Source organism: Oncorhynchus kisutch, linkage group LG17 (assembly GCF_002021735.2).
Source record: "Oncorhynchus kisutch isolate 150728-3 linkage group LG17, Okis_V2, whole genome shotgun sequence".
Lineage (NCBI taxonomy): Eukaryota > Metazoa > Chordata > Actinopteri > Salmoniformes > Salmonidae > Oncorhynchus > Oncorhynchus kisutch.
The window spans coordinates 78,263,945-78,283,268 of record NC_034190.2 but is presented as its reverse complement, the minus strand read 5'-3'; the positions used below and the strand labels follow the sequence as shown (position 1 = coordinate 78,283,268).

General features: G+C 43.4%; 2 protein-coding genes across 2 annotated transcripts; both read right to left on the bottom strand.

The window, feature by feature from the left end:
- Nucleotides 1-3,769: 3,769 nt before the first annotated feature.
- Nucleotides 3,770-6,807, bottom strand: LOC109908357 (keratin, type I cytoskeletal 18). Its single transcript, XM_020507003.2, has 7 exons — nucleotides 6,298-6,807; nucleotides 5,486-5,568; nucleotides 5,205-5,361; nucleotides 4,928-5,092; nucleotides 4,722-4,847; nucleotides 4,403-4,620; nucleotides 3,770-4,089 (listed from the first exon to the last, which is right to left on the bottom strand). Exons 1-7 carry the CDS (start codon nucleotides 6,709-6,711, stop codon nucleotides 3,939-3,941), a joined length of 1,314 nt encoding a protein of 437 aa, XP_020362592.1. The 5' UTR covers nucleotides 6,712-6,807; the 3' UTR covers nucleotides 3,770-3,938.
- Nucleotides 6,808-8,648: 1,841 nt separating this feature from the next.
- Nucleotides 8,649-14,772, bottom strand: LOC109908356 (keratin, type I cytoskeletal 18). The gene is made up of 7 exons (XM_020507002.2): nucleotides 14,229-14,772; nucleotides 11,698-11,780; nucleotides 10,822-10,978; nucleotides 10,298-10,462; nucleotides 10,048-10,173; nucleotides 9,448-9,668; nucleotides 8,649-9,153 (listed from the first exon to the last, which is right to left on the bottom strand). Exons 1-7 carry the CDS (start codon nucleotides 14,670-14,672, stop codon nucleotides 9,033-9,035), a joined length of 1,317 nt encoding a protein of 438 aa, XP_020362591.1. The 5' UTR covers nucleotides 14,673-14,772; the 3' UTR covers nucleotides 8,649-9,032.
- Nucleotides 14,773-19,324: the final 4,552 nt, after the last annotated feature.

The following is a 19,324-nucleotide window of genomic DNA, read 5'->3' as shown; positions in this document are numbered from 1 at the left end:
GAAAGAGTGGAAACAGAGAGCAGACAGATCGGTCTTTCTGGCGCTATAAAGAAGCTCACAGAAATGTCATTTGGAGCCGGTCCAGAACTGCTCAAACTCCCCCATTTAGAAGACTTAACATTTAATCCCATGCCTTCTCCTCCACTCTCCACTCCCTACATTCCTCTGGTCAGATACGCCTGTCTTGCCCTTTGTATCAGTGCCCAGATATAAAGGAATGTGAATGGGGTGGACAGGACTACCCTGACCATATTTTCCACTCATAACGGTAAACAGAAAACTAGCTGGATCTTGTTTTCCAAGGTCTTGTCCAGAACAGGTTGACAAAGTGAACCTGACGTGTCTATTGACGTTTCATGTTGGAGGAAAGACCTGTTGATGAACTCAGCAGGTTTGTGGGTGGGTTGTTTTAATTGGGGGGGGGGGGGTCATTTCATCCTTTGTTCACTATAAATGTTGACTCTCCCTTCCTGCTATAACATTCCTTTCTCTACACAGTATTCACATAGCAAAGTACAGTGGTCTTTGTACACAATGAACTAAAAGATCCTGAGTTTCTCTAGTCAGACACCATTACTACTTGTTCTAATCATTTAACTTCAATTGTGGAGTTAGAGTTAGTTACTCATTCCAAGAATGCCAAGGTTAGGTTTTAGATGAGCTTACGTTTGGTACTGGTATAGAATAATAAGTTCCTGTTTCTTTAGTTTGATTTCATAATAGTGGGTGAATTATTATAGTTTAAATTATTATTATAGTTTAAATTATTATAGTTTAAATTCAAAACTCATTTTACTCCCAGATGTGTTTTCATGGTTACTCCTCACAGATATACTGTAAGAATGAATGGCACACTGTGAAATCTTACATCAAGAAGTAGACGTTTGCTTACTTCTGCACACCAGGGAGCTGTATCTTCAGCCGAAAGTAGTCATACTATACTGTGTGGCTCTCTGTGACTGGTTGTTCAGTTCTCTGGTTAGAGTTTCCACTGGGATAGACCAATGGGACCAGACCACTTGGACAGACCAATGGGACTAGACCACTGTACCAGACCACTGGGACCAGACCAGTGACTCATGCACCACCGGAACAGCCAAAATACATATTTTGTGCGGTTCGCCTGAAATGTCCAACCTTCTACCCAGGCACCAGAAATGGAAAATGAAAAGGAGGGAGAGCCCGAAAGCTAGGTGAATAGTGGCCTCTTTCACACTTATATTCTTACTTAATCCACCCGTCTCCTTCCCTTTGCCTCCCCCGGCCTTCTCACTCCTCCCCCACAACCCCCTGCCTGCTACAAGTCAGTTATTTTGAAGTTCATTATCTAGTGCTGCAGGGTTTTTCTTTACTTTTGAATGAGGTTTTAAATAAGGCTGAGATAACCTTTGAACTGGCGGATATTCTTTCTACTAAGTGCTTTACTGTGCTGTCTTTGGCTGTCTCTTCATTGCACATCATTTATTTCATTCCATTCCATTTTAGAGCACTTCACTGGTTCTAAATCTCATTCCGGTCTTGTTGAAACACTGACCATGAATGGCCTCAAACAGCCCAGAGCAAAGTCAAATATACGACTAAGAAAAGACAGTAGACGAGACGGTACTACCTCCCTCATACTGTCTAATACAGTATATGACTGTATGACACCTCCCTTGTACTATAATATATTACTGTACGACACCTCCCTTCTACTGTAATATATTACTGTATGACACCTCCCTCCTACTGTAGTATATGACTGTATGACACCTCCCTCCTACTGTAATATATTACTGTATGAATCCTCCCTCCTTCTGTAATATATTACTGTACGACACCTCCCTCCTACTGTAGTATATGACTGTATGACACCTCCCTCCTACTGTAATATATTACTGTATGAATCCTCCCTCCTACTGTAGTATATGACTGTATGACACCTCCCTCCTACTGTAATATATTACTGTATGAATCCTCCCATCTTCTGTAATATATTACTGTATGACACCTCCCTCCTACTGTCTACTATATTACTGTATGACACCTCCCTCCTACTGTAATATGTTACTGTATGAATCCTCCCTCCTACTGTAATATATGACTGTATGACACCTCCCTCCAACTGTCTAATACATTACTGTATGAATCCTCCCTCCTACTGTAATATATTACTGTATGACACCTCCCTTCTAGTATAATATATGACTGTACGACACCTCCCTCCTACTGTCTAATACATTACTGTATGACACCTCCCTCCTACTGTAATATATTACTGTACGACACCTCCCTCCTACTGCAATATATTACAGTATGACACCTCCCTTCTACTGTAATATATTACTGTATGACACCTCCCTCCTACTGTAATATATGACTGTATGACACCTCCCTCCAACTGTCTAATATATTACTGTATGAATCCTCCCTCCTACTGTAATATATGACTGTATGACACTACTCTCCTACTGTAATATATGACTGTATGACACCTCCCTCCAACTGTCTAATAATATATTACTATATGGCACAATTCAATTATTATAATAGGCCGACACTACTTCCTCCAAGGAAAAACTCCATGGACATTCCTGTGTATTCCTCTGAATCTGACAGGCTGAGAGACAGAATAATAGCATATCTGATCCCTGTGGACTAATAACGGCTCACCTTTGATGGCCTGCAGGGGTAATCTCTTGGCAGGAGAGTCCAGTGGAGCCCAGTGATGCAGAGGAATGGCAGGTATGCAGTATAGAGATTATGCACACTGCCTCTGGAATTATCCTGGCATGCTCAGTCTCCCCGATACACTCGCTGCTCTGCTTCCATCCCTCTAATGCAAGGCGGCTGGGGATCTCTGGCTCTAACAACATATATCTGTGTGTGGTCTAGTTTTTAACTTTGAACTGACCAATAACAACCTGTTGATATTAACTTATTGAACCGGATGTCTGATCGTCATAAAGGATGCAAGTGGATCACCATAGAGGCTAAAAAGGTGCATCAAATAAAGTGCAGACTAGCTAATGTGCAGGAAAAGAGTGGACTGTGAGTAATGAAATAGCAGAATGGAGGCCCAGTCCATCAGTAAGGGGGTAGAGAGAGAATGTTGGGTCAAAATGCAGAATGAACCCAGAATTCCAGAGAACTTCATAGACATTTATGTATGTGGCTAGACTGGGAACAGAGCTGGATGGGGTGTGCCAATTCTTTAAAGCTGTACATCTACAGTATGTGGGGGTTTTACGTTGTTGTTGCTTGAGTGATGTTGCTTTCCACGTCACATCAAGAGATCTATTTTATCCGTATTACAGTGTGATTTCAATGTAAAGGCAAAGTCTCTGTGTTAGCAGAGGCCTCTGGAATAGCCTGCCAGAGAACCTGAGGGGGGGCCCAAACTGTGGACATATATAAAACAGATCCTAAAGCAGACCTTCTTTTAGCTTTTCCTTAGGGTGCTCTTTAATCTCTTAGTTTTTATTGTTATTATTTTGTTTTTCATCTTCTTATGTTTGTTGTGTAGTAAATATGTATATATTTATATTTGTATTGATGTTTTTCCTGTGAAGTGCTTTAAGTTGCATTCATGTCTGGAATGTGCTATATAAACTAAACTTGACTTGATAAATGCTGCAGATGTCGGCTCAATAAGAAATTACTATCAGCAATATAGATTCAATAGAGCCCCAATTTAGCATTTATTTTGTGTATGCATTTAGAGAGGAAACCAACTGATTTGTCCTGATTGGTTACAGCAGATGAAAACAGAGACATACACATACAACCATTACATTAAGTGTTTGACTTCATTTATTGTGATTGTTTCATTGGTCATTTTGTGAACAATTAACTGTTAGTGTTGTGTTGTGTCATAATGGTGATGATGATGATGATGGTAGTGATGATGAAAATGGTGATGATGATGATGAGAGAGAAGATGTTTCTTGACTGGGTGGTTATCCATGGACAGCTTCAATCCCTCCTTCAGATTTGACATCCTCAGTCACTCCTTCAGACACTACTTTGCCATCCACTAGTGTCTGGGTGACAATCAGCGTCTTTGTTCGGAAAGCTTTAGTTGGTTTCTTCTCGACAGCAACCTCAACTCTAGAGAGACACAGATGAAAAGACAGATACCATAACTACAACACAGTCATTTCCATATCAGACCTGAGCCCTTGTGCATAGTCGCATGAAGCTAGTTTGAATCTAATTTGCAAATATTCCCATGCCTCATAGAATAACAAGCAAACAATAGAACAAGGCCAGCCGTTTAATGATAAGCTACTAGTACAGCTGTATCGCTCCAGTAACTTGATCGTTTTATCATCTCAACATACTTCAGGTATTGTAGTTGTTACACTACCCTAACCAAGCAGGACATGTAGCTCCACCTGTCATCTATCCTTGTTTTACTCACTTCAAGTCTCCGTCCAGCAGCCTCCTGTACTCGGCGATCTCAGCCTCCAACTGTATCTTGATGTTGAACAGGATATGGTAGTCCTGTGTCTGATGTTGGATGTCAGAGCGGATCTGGGTCAGCTCAGCCTCCAGCCTCAGGAGGACGGCGTTGTATTTCTGCAACTCCATGTTGTAGCGCATCTCAATGTCATGAAGGTTCCCCTCCAGAGCCGCATTCTGTGGTTGGGAGGAAAGTACGTGGTCGTAGGATGGATCCACCAAGATTGAGTTCATTTTGAAATGGTTTGGTAGCTATTGTATAAAATAACAATTCTTACCAGGCTGATCTGGGACTGAAGATCAATCTGCAGGGACTGAATGCTCCTCCTGCTTTCACTGAATGTGGTGTGTGCCTCCTTCAGGGCCTCTGTATTCTCAGTCACCTGGACCTGCACCTCTGTGATCTGGACACACACACACACCAACATGTTAACCCACAGTAATACAGTGCAGAACATTGAAAAGTGTTAGGAAGGAGTCGTACTTTGGATTCATGCCACTCTTTGAGCTCCTCCTGGCTCTTCAAGGCCATCTTCTCGTACTTGGCCCTCATCTCCTCCATGATCTTTCCTAGGTCGTGTCCCTTAGAAGCATCCACCTCCACCTGCACGCCAGCCATGGAAATCTGGGTACGTAGCTCCAGCACATCCTGACACAAAGGAAACAGGAAATCCATTCAATTAATGACATGGTGTTTATGGTAGTAACCTAGCTATGTAACCTATTTGAAAATGTGTCAGTTGACAGGAACCATTCCTTACCTCTGCATGGTTCTTCTTCAGGTTGATCAGTTCCTCTGTCAGAAACTCGATATCGTTCTCCAGATGCAGCTGGAGCACGATGGTGTCATCAAGTGTTCTCCTCAGATTTGCGACATCACTCTCGACAGTCTGGCGCATCCCAATCTCACTTTCATGCCTATTGACAACAACATTAAGAATGTAAAGACGTGGACATAGCCATAATGAAAGAATGTTGGTCCTATAGATTCATGCCAACAGAAGATAGCAAGTGACACGTTTCTTTGTTTATAAGCACTCACTTGACCTTGAAGTCCTCTGCGGCTAGGCCGGCACCCTCAACTCGGATAGCGATCTGTGCATTGCCCACTGTCATCTCCGATATCTGAGGGAATATTAGAGGGAGGAGAGGGATGATTCTGGGTATATCTGTGGATCTGTTCTACAGGGTGGAGCAACATAAACATGTCCCTTGGTGAAACCCGTCACTCCATCTTTGTGCAGGTAGAAACAAAGTGACACTCACTTAAATATCTATACAGCGTCAACATGGTGGAGCCACCTCTGATAAGATGTGCTGTAAATCATATCAGTTTACTGTGAGGTGGTTCTGTGAAACCTCGCCTAATAAAAGGCTTGAGACAGTATTTCCCAACTCAAAGTCCTCCAGTACCCCCAGCAGTATAGACAAACACACCTCATTTAACTCATCAATGGCTTGATGATTAGTTGACGAGTTGAATCAGGAGTGCTTGTCTGGGGTTACAGCAAAAATGTGTACTGTTGGGGGTATTTGAGAACTGCAAATATTGGCTTTAAATATTGTGAAATTAATGAGTGGGGAGACTCAATTAACCATACAGTAGGGGCAGTTTGGAGCAGTCAGGATCAGGGTTGGGGTCATTTCCATTTAAATTCCAGTCAATTCTGGAAGAACCCAAAAAAAACAGTGATTTTCAATTTAAAAAAATGTGGAATTGGAATTTGGTTTACATTCTGAATTGACTTGATTTAAAATGGAATTTACCCCAACCCTGAACAGGATATGATTCCACACACATAATACTTTGTATGAATCACGCTTGAATTTAATGTTGTTATTTGAGGGCCTCACCTTCTTCCTCAGGTCCTCCAGCGTGGCTTCGTAGCGGCTATAGTCTGCCCCAGCAGGCCCTTTCTTCTCCAGTACCTCCCTGATCTGTAGCTCCAGCTTGCTGTTGACCTCCTCCAGGTTCTTTACTGACTCCAGGTAGGTGGCCAGACGGTCATTCAGGAGCTGCATGTTGAGCTTCTCATTACCCATAGTGAAGCCACCATCAGCTGTAACACCTGTGTACACCTGGTGCTCTGCCCCTCCTCTGAAGCCCCCAAGCCTGCTGGTGTGGACGGAGGAGATTCTGGTCCCGTGTACCCCGCCACCGCCATGGGCACTCTGAGAGCTCCATGGCTTTGCGTATAGGCCTCCACTGCCACTTTCAGCACGATGACAAGTAAATCCAGGATGCGTACTGATACGTACAGACTCCATGTCTTCAGAGAGGAAATCCAAGAAGAAGAGAAGAAGAAACAGAGAACCACCTGACACTGGCACAGATTGATTCTACCGAGCGCGAGGAGGATGGATGTTAGAGTTTTTATATACAAGGCTGCATTCTGACGCGCCACTCCCTTCGATCACTATCACTTTCTAACCTTTAGTCTCCTACATAGACTCTGTCCTCTCCACCTCTCCACCCCACATTGTGACTGTGGTTTGGTAACTATGGTCAATGAGGAAGGGGAAAGTGTAGTCTATGACACTTATGTAAGATTGAACTGTAGATAGCAAATGTACTGAATTTAAAATAGCAGTTATAGACTCTTATTCGGAAGTCATTCAGAATCAATATTGACAGCCAACTGCTGTTTTATTGTAATCTAATATCAATAGCTAAGGAAGGAAAAGGAAAGGGAATACCAAGTCAGTTGCACAACTGAATGCCTTCAACCGAAGAGATAGCCGTAAGAGATAGCCGTAGGAGATAGCCGTAGGAGATAGCCGTAGGAGATAGCCATAGGAGATAGCCGTGAGAGATAGCCGTAGGAGATAGCCGTAGGAGATAGCCGTAGGAGATAGCCATAGGAGATAGCCGTGAGAGATAGCCGTAGGAGATAGCCATAGGAGATAGCCGTAGGAGATAGCCGTAGGAGATAGCCGTAGGAGATAGCCGTAGGAGATAGCCGTAGGAGATAGCCATAGGAGATAGCCGTAGGAGATAGCCGTAGGAGATAGCCGTAGGAGATAGCCGTAGGAGATAGCCATAGGAGATAGCCATAGGAGATAGCCGTAGGAGATAGCCGTAGGAGATAGCCGTGAGAGATAGCCATAGGAGATAGCCGTAGGAGATAGCCGTAGGAGATAGCCGTAGGAGATAGCCGTAGGAGATAGCCGTAGGAGATAGCCGTAGGAGATAGCCGTGAGAGATAGCCGTAGGAGATAGCCATAGGAGATAGCCGTAGGAGATAGCCATAGGAGATAGCCGTAGGAGATAGCCGTAGGAGATAGCCGTAGGAGATAGTGTGTTGTTTTTTCACGTGTTGTTTTACTGCTGCTGTTTAATTATTTGTTACTTTTATTTTACATTTTTTACTATTCAATTTTTTTGCTCAACACTTATTTTTATTTATTTTCTTAACTTCTTAATTAAAGCATTGTTGGTTAAGGGCTTAAGGGCTCTACTGTACACGTACACGGCACATGTGTACAGTATTGTGTTGTATTCGGCGCATGTGACAAATACAAATACCATTTGATTTGAAATGTGTCTTCCGTAGATAACCCAACCCCTCTGAATCAAAGCTAACCAATGAAGCAAATATTTCTTTCATCATGTGGCTCAGTTGGTAGAGCATGGCGCTTGCAAAGCCAGGGTTTTTGGTTCAATTCCCACAGGGGACCTGTATCGAAAAAGCATGAAACTGTATGGACTCACTGCTGTAAATTGCTCTGGATGAGAGCGTATGTTAAATGACTAAAATGTCATGTTTGATCTTTTGTGAAGCACTATCAGTAGGTAACATAACACTAACTATAAAAGATACAGGTGTGGCAGGGTAGCCTAGTGGTTAGAGTGTTGGACTAGTAACTGAAAGGTTGCAAGATCAAATCCCTGTGCTGACTAGGTACAAATCTGTCATTCTTCCCCTGAACAAGGTAGCAATCCCACCTTTCCTAGGCTGTCATAAGAATTACTTCTTAACTGACTTGTCTAGTTAAATAAAAAGGAAAAAAAAAATGATTTCCTATTTCAGATCTGTGCAAATGATTAACTTCTCTGTTCAATGTGTGTTAATTATTGGTGTCAATTTGTTGTATTAAAGTTGCCATGATGACTTTTTCCACAATCTATGAGAAGTGATAACCTATAAAACCTGATTGTTGAGTTACACAGCAAGTGCATAGCCATTAAAAGAGAAGAGCCAAGAGTCTGACCAATGTTTTATTGGACAAGGAAAGTACATCACACCAGGCAAATTCAACTGGACAGAAAGAAAACTAAGATGACAAGGGTAGAAAAATACATTTTACAGGTTTACAGATATTTTACATAATCCAATTGCTAGTTTAAAAAATCATATTGGTTAAAGCCAATTTCATCCCAAATGACTCAGTTCTGAACTTGTACTGTAAATGTATATACGAGCACCTGCTCAAGTTAAAAAACACTTAAGACTCAAAAGCAAAAGAAACATGATGAAATAAATAAAGTGGAGATCATTTTCTTCTTATCCAGCTAGATGTTATCTTATGTCTTTGGTGTGTTGGATGGTGTTGTACAATCAGGACGATGTGGAATGATGGATGTAGTCTCACAGGTTCCTCTCCTTTGTCTCTGTGCTGGAGGAGACAACCTTCCCGTCCACCAGGGTCTGTGTGACGGTCATCACCTTGGTCTTCACTGTCCGCTGGTCCTCCAGAGCATCCTGGAGCCTGAGAGAGAGAGGGAGAGAGAGAGAGGGAGAGAGAGAGAGGGAGAGGGAGAGAGAGAGAGAGAGAGAGGGAGAGAGAGAGAGAGAGATTCACAACTATCAGTCCTCATAAAAATATTTATGCAATGGCTATTTTTGCCTCCAAGACAGAAAATGGCCATTGGATGACTATTTACCACAGTAGGCTCTTGGCTGGCAACAAACTTCATGTTAATTCCCTTTCTCAAGTCTGCTTAATTATAGGAATTATGCATGCAACACCAATTAAGGATTTCTCTCCCTCTGTTTTACTCACTTGAAGTCTCCTCCGTCCAGCAGTCTCCTGTATGTGGCGATCTCCGCCTCCAGCTTCATCTTGATGTTGAGCAGGTGCTCGTACTCCTGCGTCTGCTGCTGGATGTTGGAGCGGAGGTTGGTCAGCTCAGACTCCAGACCCACGAGGATCTTGTTCAAGGATTCCATCTCCATGTTGTAGCGCATCTCCGTGTCTCGCAGCGTCCCCTCCAGAGATCCTTTCTGTTAGACAGAGAGCGAGGAAGAGTAAAGACAGTCAGAGAGCGAGGAAGAGTAAAGACAGTCAGTACAGGTGATTGTAACTTGTAAATTAACATAAAACTTAAAAGAAAAACTCCACCCAAAAAACTATCATTTGGTGTTTGTTTCATAAGTCCATTGTTGATATAGTCCCAAAATGTGGTGCATGTCAGCAATCCAGTTTTCAAGATATATAACTTTTAACATATAGAAAGACGGCTGACATGTAAAACCTGGGACAATATCAACAATAGACTAATTAAATAAATACCAAAAGATAGAGTTTAACCAATAGCATTGATGCCATGATGTATTTTGTACACACTGGCTGTGTGAATATAGTATTGTTGAGGGATCTTACCAAGCTCTTTTGTGAGTCCAGCTCGATCTCCAGTGTCTGTAGCTGTCTACGGAGGTCGTTGATCTCTGTGTGTGCGCCTTGGAGGGCCTCTGTGTTCTGTGACACCACAGATTGCACCTCTGTGATCTGGAAGGGACATAGAGGTGATACAGATGTCAGTTTTAAAATCATTGGTCAAGTAGGAAATTCTGTGACGGTTTCACTGTGAAGTCATCAGTGTGTGGTAAATGAATAAGCTGGTAGGTGTTACCCGTGTTTCATGCCATGCTTTGAGCTCCTCTTGGTTCTTCAGGGCCTCTTTCTCGTACTTGGCCCGGACCTCAGCCATGATGGCGGCCAGGTCCTGGCCCTTAGGAGCATCCACGTCCACCTGCACTCCAGACTGGGAGATCATGTTACGCATCTCCATTACTTCCTGTTGGGGTAGAAGGACAACAACGTTAAAATTCATTAAGCAATATGTTTTCAAGAGTGAAGTCAGCGTCCGTATTTAGGCTGTTCGTTGGGTACTCAACGTGCCCCCCTGGGTGCGTCCTATGTGTGTGCCGCACCCACCACACCCCTGCTAAATCCCAAAGATCTCACACGAAACAACCCCTGTTTATACAGTATGGTTGACTGTCTCCGATGGTGGCATGCTAGGTCTTGCTCTAGTTAAGCCATTGTGATGACAAGGGAGATGGTAAACATTTGTTTGGTGGTGCAAGAGGGGTGGGGTTGTGTACTATATTGGTTTGGTGGTTGAAAGGGGGGGTTGGGCCATGGTGAACTTACGTTGTCGTGGTTCTTCTTCAGGAAGATGAGCTCCTCCTTCAGAGCTTCGATCTCACTCTCCAGGTTCATGCGGCCCATGTTGGTGTCATCTATGACCTTCCTCAGGCCAACGATGTCAGCCTCCACAGACTGGCGTATGGACAGCTCAGACTCAAACCTGCAACACACAGCAAACAGCATCAGATACAATGCCCTGGATAGCTACGGTGAAATATTCTCCAAAGTGTATGTTTAAAGGCCCAGTGAGGTCAAAACATAATTTTCCTGTGTTTTGTATATACTTCCATAATATGAGATTTGAATTATGCTGTGAAAGTGTTAAAATTATGATAATGCCCAATTAGTGTAAGAGCTGTTCGAAAAGACATCCTGAAATTTCAGCCTGTTTTGGTGGGATGGAGTTTTGGCCTGCCTGTTGACATCACCAGGCGATCATTTGGTTAGTAGACCAATTAGAAAGAGAGTTCCAAACCTCTCTGCCAATAACACCTAGTTTTCAGTTTTCCACTCCCCACTAAGAACACTTCCAGAAAATCCTAAATTATTTATTGAGAAATGTCTCTTTGCTAAGAAGCTATTTTTGTGTCAGTTTGACCATTTTAATTGAAAACAATCACAGTAAGGTATTCAGATATTTGGATATTGAGATAAAAACGGCTGCATTGGACAGTTAAAGCATAGACTGTAGAGTATGGAGGGTATGCAGTTAATGTGGCACATCAACGTTGTTTGTTAAGTTACTGTTAATTAAGGTGTGTCAGCAACCGTCTGCTTGTTTAGTCACCGTTAATTAAGGCGTGTCAGCAAATGTCTGCTTATTTTACACCGTTAATTAAGGCGCGTGTGCAACTGTCTGCTTTGCCTAGCTTGACTTACTTCACCCTGAAGTCATCAGCAGCTAAGCGGGCATTGTCGATCTGAAGACACATACGGGCGTTGTCTGTTGTGGCATCAAACACCTGCCATTGACAAGGAGAAAATAAGTTAACGTCAACATACTTTTCATTTCATTTTTTTCACAGCAGTTTCAATGCTGTACTATTGTGTAATGAGTATGAAAGTGACAAGGCTGATGACAGTGGCAGCCAGGAGCAGCGGAGGCCAGCTGCCCCACAGCCACAGTGTTTGCTCTCCATGGTATAGTAGATAAGGCTGGCGATGGATGGATGCAGGTTACAAAGTTCGGGAGGCAATCATTAACAAACAGCCAAGCTGAAAGTGCAGTGGACTACATGTCAGGATGGAGGCAGGTGATTTGCATCAGGCGGGAGTTTGGTGTGTGTGTGTGTGTGTGTGTGTGTGTGTGTGTGTGTGTGTGTGTGTGTGTGTGTGTGTGTGTGTGTGTGTGTGTGTGTGTGTGTGTGTGTGTGTGTTTGTGTGTGTGTGTGTGTGCGTGAGGTTGGTGTGTGTGTGGGAGGTTGGTGTGTGTGTGTGTGTGTGTGTGTGTGTGTGTGTGTGTGTGTGTGTGTGTGTGTGTGTGTGTGTGTGTGTGTGTGTGTGTGTGTGTGAGGTTGGTGTGTGTGTGGGAGGTTGGTGTGTGTGTGATGGGGAGGGGGTGGTTACTGGGTTGGGTTTCCTGTTGTTCCTGTCGTGAGAAGCCTTGTTTTTGTAAAGGAGGAATATTTGAACTAGCGGTCACATCCTGGTATCACGACAAAGAAAAATGAACCCATTGTGATCTATGCGTTGGGGGTTGATTACGTGCCATGGGCAGTTGGTAAAGCCAACACATCCATGTTGGCAAACACCAGCTTAACTCCCTAGACATTCCTCCCCTGACCTTTTATGTAGCATTTTATAATACAATGTTGTTAAAGTATTGACCTTGGGCGAATCGATGTAGTCGGAGCTGAATTCCATAAAGCCTGGTCTCTGCTCCACTCTGTTAGTGGAGTTCATCAGGAACTTAATTCACAATGGAGAGGAGCTCAGTTAGCTAACAATATAAATTCTGTAATGATAGTCTTGTGATATATTTGCATTTTGTCTCTCGCTATTGGTATCTTGCATCTAATCTCCATATTTTCCATAGTTATTACTCTTGTCACTTTAGGTGGTTTGACTTTGGCACGTTGCTCCAGCAAGTTCTACACAGCAAAACCACAGAAGCATGACTGGAATGTTCCAGAATCCAATGGAAAGAGCTTTTCTGATATGTTTTTTTTATTATAATAAATAATATAATATAGTATCAGGCAGTATTTACTGTATGCTTTAAAGTACAAGGGTAACTTGTTGCAGATGCAATAGGCCTATAATAATGACTGTTTACTAGATGTCTAACAGTATTTTTCCGAAGTATCAGCAGCTCTGAACATTTCCAGTTGAATGACTCAGAATATCCTTGCTCGCCCAACAGTATACACACATAAACCATTATAAACCCATATGTCAATCATTCAGTACTGTTATATATATACATGGAACACTATCAGAGAAATGGGAATGGAATGATGTGGTTAGATGGACTACTTTTTAATGACACAGTACATTGACTCCCAAACTCATTTACCATGCTCCACCATCAAAGTAAGGACCACACCATGAAATAGTAGCCTTGTGTAAGTTGTGAGTAAGAACCACACCATAAAAGACCCACAGACCACACACTGGTTGAATCCACGTTGTTTACCAACTTAATTTCAATGAAATTACATTTAACCAACGTGGAATAGACGTTGAATTGACGTCTGTGCCCAGTGGGTAGTAGCCTTGTGTAAGGAGTTCAACTTTCTCTCATCTATAGTCTATGATGGAGTTTTCTCATTTAATTTACTGCTACACACTTACCACAGCTGAGAGAAAATATCAAAATAACCTTTTTAACTTTACCTACAGCTGTAACGACTCTCCCAGTTTTCATGGTTAAATTTATGCATGACTCTTGATGGTTATAATGCAGATAATCATTTGAAATGCTACAGTATCATCAATCATTGCTAACAATCTTTGTGCTAGACAGTTAACTGATAACAGGAAGTCAAATAAACACATCCATGACCCCTGAAAATGCTAGCTGGACCTGGAACTCTGGCCATGTCGAAGGTCAGCTAGCAGAACCCCTTGGAATTCCCCTTCTTATTGCTTTCTGTCTGCCCCTTGACCTTCTGCCTGGGGATGCCGGCACCTTGCCATCACTAATCAGCAGGGTTCTAACGGACGAACCAGCTACACTGGGTCTTTACTACCCAGGTCAATAACCTGACAAGGACATAGTAGGGCCACTGTGTTTCCTCTTTCACTCCCAAACTACTCTCTGTCACTCTGTTACTCTCTTCTGTCGGGTCAGCCATTCTATTACAGTGAACTTGCATTTGAAATATATATTACTTCCCTAAAGCTCTATGGTGTAGATTTGTCCAGCATCTCATATTAGCCAGTACTCCTTCCTCCCCCTGGCCTCTCACCTTCTTCCTCAGGTCATCCAAGATGGCGTTGTAGCGGCTGTAGTCGTTGACATCTGGGCCTCTCTTCTCCATGGCCTCCCTGATCTTCAGCTCCAGTTTGCCGTTGGCCTGCTCCAGGTTCCTCACCATCTCTAGGTAGGAGGCCAGACGGTCGTTGAGGTTCTGCATGGCAAACTTCTCATTGCCCATGATGTGAGCAGTGTCCCCGCTGGCGCTCACCTGGATGCTGCTGGACATGGAGCCCCCGGAGCCTCCCATCCCAACCCCCAACCCTCCCATCCCGCTTCGCACCCCCGAATAGGACACAGAGGAGATTCGGGTCCCCTGACCTCCAGCACCACCATAAGTGCTGGCGGCCCGGTAGGTGGGAGCAGTAGAGCTGTGAGTGATGGAGTAGCCGTACCCACTGCTAGGTCCCCTGACGCTGCTTCGTTTGACACTCATTTTGTTAGATGGAGTGAGATTGAGAAAGGCACAGAGAGTTGAGAGTGGGCCGGCAGAAACAGGAGCACACAGACACACAGAGCATGGGCAGAGAGGAAGCCGTTCTAACTATATAACCCTGCTGGCCCCCACAGTCCCTCCCCCTAAACACTCCTCTCTTTCCAAGTTCCCTCCCTCTCTCCTCTGTGCACCAAAAGCACTTTTTTATAGAATCCTTTGTCTGGCTTTGCACTCTCAAACTTGAAACTCTACAATATACTGTAATTTCAAATGTGAATTTTTGTTTGCCTCAGTTTGTAACTATTCCATGTCAAAGTCCATCGGTAATTTGAGATTTTCATCTCTTTAGTTAAAATATCACAAAGTAAGTAATCAATGTATATTAATTATGGACTGGTACAACAGAGTGATGGTAATCAGAAATATTTTCTGATTGTATAAACTATTAATTCTGGACCTAAATATGGTCATTTATTATATGAACCACATGTGTGAACTGTAATGTGTTATTCATGTATTTGTGTTCCACTCCCTACACAAGGTGTTTCTCAATTTCCTGACCGGCATACATTCTTCTTGAGAAATGTCAGGTGGTGAGCAGGAGTTAGTCATGTTCGTGAGAACACCTGGAATCACATATAACTTTTTATTTCAAGTTGTGAAAACTCATGTCCCTGCCAGTTTGCATCGCAAACCACACAGGCGTAAAAAGGCGCAATCCAGAATTGGTAAACGCATTTTTGGACTTATATAGATTCAATTATATAGGCTAATGCCATGGAATCTTGAAGAATGTATCTCATAAATGTCTCATGACTTTAGATCAACTGTCAGAACCCCAAAATATAAGCTTCTTAAAACCTCTTAAGGATCGGTCCCTTTTTTAAATGTTCACCTAAAATGACATAACCAAATCTAACTCCCAGCTCAGCACCTGAGGCAAGGATATCCATATTGTTGAAACCATTTGAAAGGAATCACTTTGAAGTTTGTGGAAATGTGAAATTAATGAAGGAGAATATAACACATTAGATCTGGTAAAGATAATACAAAGAAATAAACTTTTGAAAATGTTAAATCATCTTTGAAATGCAAGAGAAGGGCCACACTGTATTATTCCAGGATAGGCGCAACTCCGATTGTGTTCCACTCCCTACACAAGGTGTTTCTCAATTTCCTGACCGGCATACATTCTTCTTGAGAAATAACGGATAGTGAGCAGGGGTTAGTCATGTTCCTGAGAACACCTGGAATAACATAGAACTTTTTATTTCAAGTTGTGACAACTCCAGCATATGTGCAAGATTTTAGGCGGATCCAATGAACCATTGCATTTCTGTTCAAAATGCTGTATCAAGACTGCCCAAACGTGCCTAATTGGTTTATTGATACATTTTTAAGTTCATAACTGTGCACTCTCAGAATTTAAGAATTTAAGATTTCTGCCCATATCAGATAGGTCTATGCCCTGGAAAATGTTTTTGTTACTTTGTTACTTACAACCTCATGCTAATCACATTAGTCTACGATAAGCTCAACCATCTTGCGGGGGACACACCAATCCTGTAGAGGTTAATTAAAAACTTAAAAAGAAGAAAAACGGACAAAATGTCACAAAATGTCATCATAATATACACTGAGTATACCAAACATTAGGAACACATTCCTAACATTAAGTTGCACACCCCCACCTCTTTTGCCCTCAGAACAACCTCAATTCATCTGGGCATGGACTTTACTAAGTGGAGAAAGAATTCCACAGGTATGATGGCCCATGTTGACTCCAGTGCTTCGCATAGTTGTGTCAAATTGGCTGGATTACCTTTGGGTGGTGGACCATTCTTGATACACACGGGAAACTGTTGAGTATGAAAAATCCAGCAGTGTTGTAGTTCTTAACACAAACTGTTGCGACGCGGCGACAATGAGACAGCCTATAGGGAGGAGGTGAGTGACCTGGCAGTGTGGTGCCAGGACAACAACCTCTCCCTTAACGTCAGCAATACAAAGGAGCTGATCGTGGACAACAGGAAACGGAGGGTCGAGCCACGCCCCCATCCACATCGATGGGGCTGTAGTGGAGTGGGTCAAAAGCTTCAAGTTCCTCGTTCTCCACATTACAAAGGAATTTACATGGTCCAAATACACCAACAGACTCTTGAAGAAGGCACAACAACTCCTCTTTCCCCTCAGCAGGCTGAAAAGATGTGGCATGGTCACTCAGATCCTCAAAATGTTCAATAGCTGAACCATTGAGAGCATCTTGACTGGCTGCATTCCCACTTGGTTTGGCAACTGCCTGGCATCTGTCTGCGAGACATCACTGGGGCTAAGCTCTCTGCCATCCAGGACCTCTATACCAGGCGGTGTCAGAGGAAGGCCCTAAAAATTGTCAGACTCCAGCCACTCAAGTCATAGTTCTCTCTTCTACCGCACGACAAGCGATAACAATGCACCAAGTCTGGAACCAACAGGAACCTGAACAGTTTCTTCCCCAAGCCATAAGACTGCTAAATAGTTAGTGAAATAGTTAACCAAATAGCTACCCGGACTACCTGTATCGACCCTTTCTGCACTAACTTTTTTGGACTCATCACATACGCTGCTGCTATTGTTTATTATCTATCGTGTTGCCTAGTCACTTTATTCCTAGTTATACGTACATATCTACCTCAATTACTTTGTACCCCTGCACATCGCCTCAGTACTGGTACCCTGTTAAATAGCCAAGTTATCGTTACTCATTGTGTATTTATTATGACTTTTATTATTATGTGTCATTACTTTTCTATTATTTCTCTATTTTCTATTATTTCTCTGTTGTCTTTCTCTCTGTGTTGTTGGGAATGCCCCTTAAGTAAGCATTTCACTGTAAGTCTACACATGTTGTTTACCAAGCATGCGACAAATAACATTTTATTACATTTTTCATTTGATTTGATTGTCCTCCACCTATCTGAGGATATGAGTTTCAGACAAGCTAAACAAAATAACAATTAGCCTAGCCCCTGGGTAGACATGCAGGAACAAAGACAACTCTAATCTTGTAAATATATCAACGGGAAAAAACCCTGGAATTTCACCCAATGAGATATGTACAATGAAGCTGCTGGCTCCCAACAAGGGAAAATTCTTACAGGCTGTTTTCTCAGATGCCATTCTCTTGGCAGTTAACTGATTTTCTTCTTCTTTTTTCTCTCTCTCTCTCTCTCTCTCTCTCTCTCTCTCTCTCTCTCTCTCTCTCTCTCTCTCTCTCTCTCTCTCTCTGTGTCTCTCTCTGTGTCTCTCTCTCTCTCACTCTCTCTCTCTCTCTCTCTCTCACTCTCTCTCTCTCTCTCTCTCTCTCTCTCTCTCTCTCTCTCTCTCTCTCTCTCTCTCTCTCTCAAATTCAAAGGGCTTTATTGGTGTGGGAAACATATCTTTACATTGCCAAAGCAAGTGAAATAGACAATAAACAAAGGTGAAATAAACAATACAAATTTAACAGTAAACATTACTCTCTCTGTCTCGCTCTATCTCTTTCCATGGGGTGAGGAAGGGGTGTGAGGGGGATGCTGTGAGATTATTTAAGAATCTTTGAAGAGGAAGGTTTTCAGATGTTTTCGGAAGATGAGCAGGGATTCTGCTGTCCTAGTTTCAGGGGGAATCTAGGTTCCACCATTGGGGTGCCAGGACAGAGAAGAGCTTTGACTGGACTGAGCGGGAGCTGCCCTCCCGTAGGGGTGGGAGGGCCAAGAGACCAGAGGTGGCAAAATGGAGTGTTCGAATTGGGGTGTAGGTTTTGAGCATAGCCTGAAGGTAGCGAGGGGCAGTGCCTCTTGCTGCTCCGTAGGCAAGCACCATGCTTTTTTTTAGACTGGAAGCAAGTGGAGTGTGCGGAAGAATGGGGTGACATGGGAGAACTTAGGACGGTTGAACACCAGGCGTGCTGCAGCGTTTTGAATAAGTTGCAGGGTTTTGATGGCAACGGCCAACAGCGAGTTGCAGTAGTCCAGACGGCATATGACAAGTGCCTGGATTAGGACCTGCACCACATTCTGTGTGAGGGAGGATCGTACTCTACAGATGTTGTAGAACATGAACCTGCAGAAGCAAGTCACTGCTTTGATGTTTGCAGAGATTGACAGGGTGTTGTCCAGGGTCCCTCCAAGGTTCTTTGCACTCTGGGAGAGGGACACGGTGGAGCAGCTCCGTCTTGTCGAGGTTGAGCTTGAGGTGGTGGGCCGACATCTAAGCTGAGATGTCTGCCAGGCACGCAGAGATGTGAGTCACCAGCTGGTTGTCAGAAGGGGGAAGGAGAAAAGTAGTTAAGTGTCATCCACCTAGCAATCTTCCTCTCCCTCCCTTTATCTTTCCTGCTCTCTCTCCCTCCCTCTCTCCCTCTCTCTCTCCCTATATCTTTCTCTCCCTCTCCCTCTCTCTATTTCTCCCTCTCCATCTCTCCCTCTCTCCCTCTCTCTATATTTCTCCCTCCCTCTCCCTCTCGTCCTCTCTCTCTCACACTCTCTCTTTCTCTATTTCTCCCTCCCTCCCTCCCTCCCTCCCTCCCTCCCTCCCTCCCTCCCTCCCTCCCTCCCTCCCTCCCTCCCTCCCTCCCTCCCTGCCTCCCTGCCTCCCTCCCTCCCTCCCTCCCTCTCTCCCTCTCTCTTTCT

What these genes read in the sequence shown, in the direction of transcription:
- LOC109908357 (XM_020507003.2), bottom strand. Translation starts at nt 6,711, where the DNA reads ATGGAGTCTGTACGTATCAGTACGCATCCTGGATTTACTTGTCATCGT. An exon ending in GCAGAGGACTTCAAGGTCAA is followed by an intron (nt 5,362 to 5,485) that starts GTGAGTGCTTAT and finishes TGTTGTCAATAG; the next exon opens with GCATGAAAGTGAGATTGGGA. An exon ending in CTGCTGGACGGAGACTTGAA is followed by an intron (nt 4,090 to 4,402) that starts GTGAGTAAAACA and finishes GTGTCTCTCTAG; the next exon opens with AGTTGAGGTTGCTGTCGAGA.
- LOC109908356 (XM_020507002.2), bottom strand. Translation starts at nt 14,672, where the DNA reads ATGAGTGTCAAACGAAGCAGCGTCAGGGGACCTAGCAGTGGGTACGGC. An exon ending in AAGCATGGCATGAAACACGG is followed by an intron (nt 10,174 to 10,297) that starts GTAACACCTACC and finishes TGTCCCTTCCAG; the next exon opens with ATCACAGAGGTGCAATCTGT. An exon ending in TGGACTCACAAAAGAGCTTG is followed by an intron (nt 9,669 to 10,047) that starts GTAAGATCCCTC and finishes TCTGTCTAACAG; the next exon opens with AAAGGATCTCTGGAGGGGAC.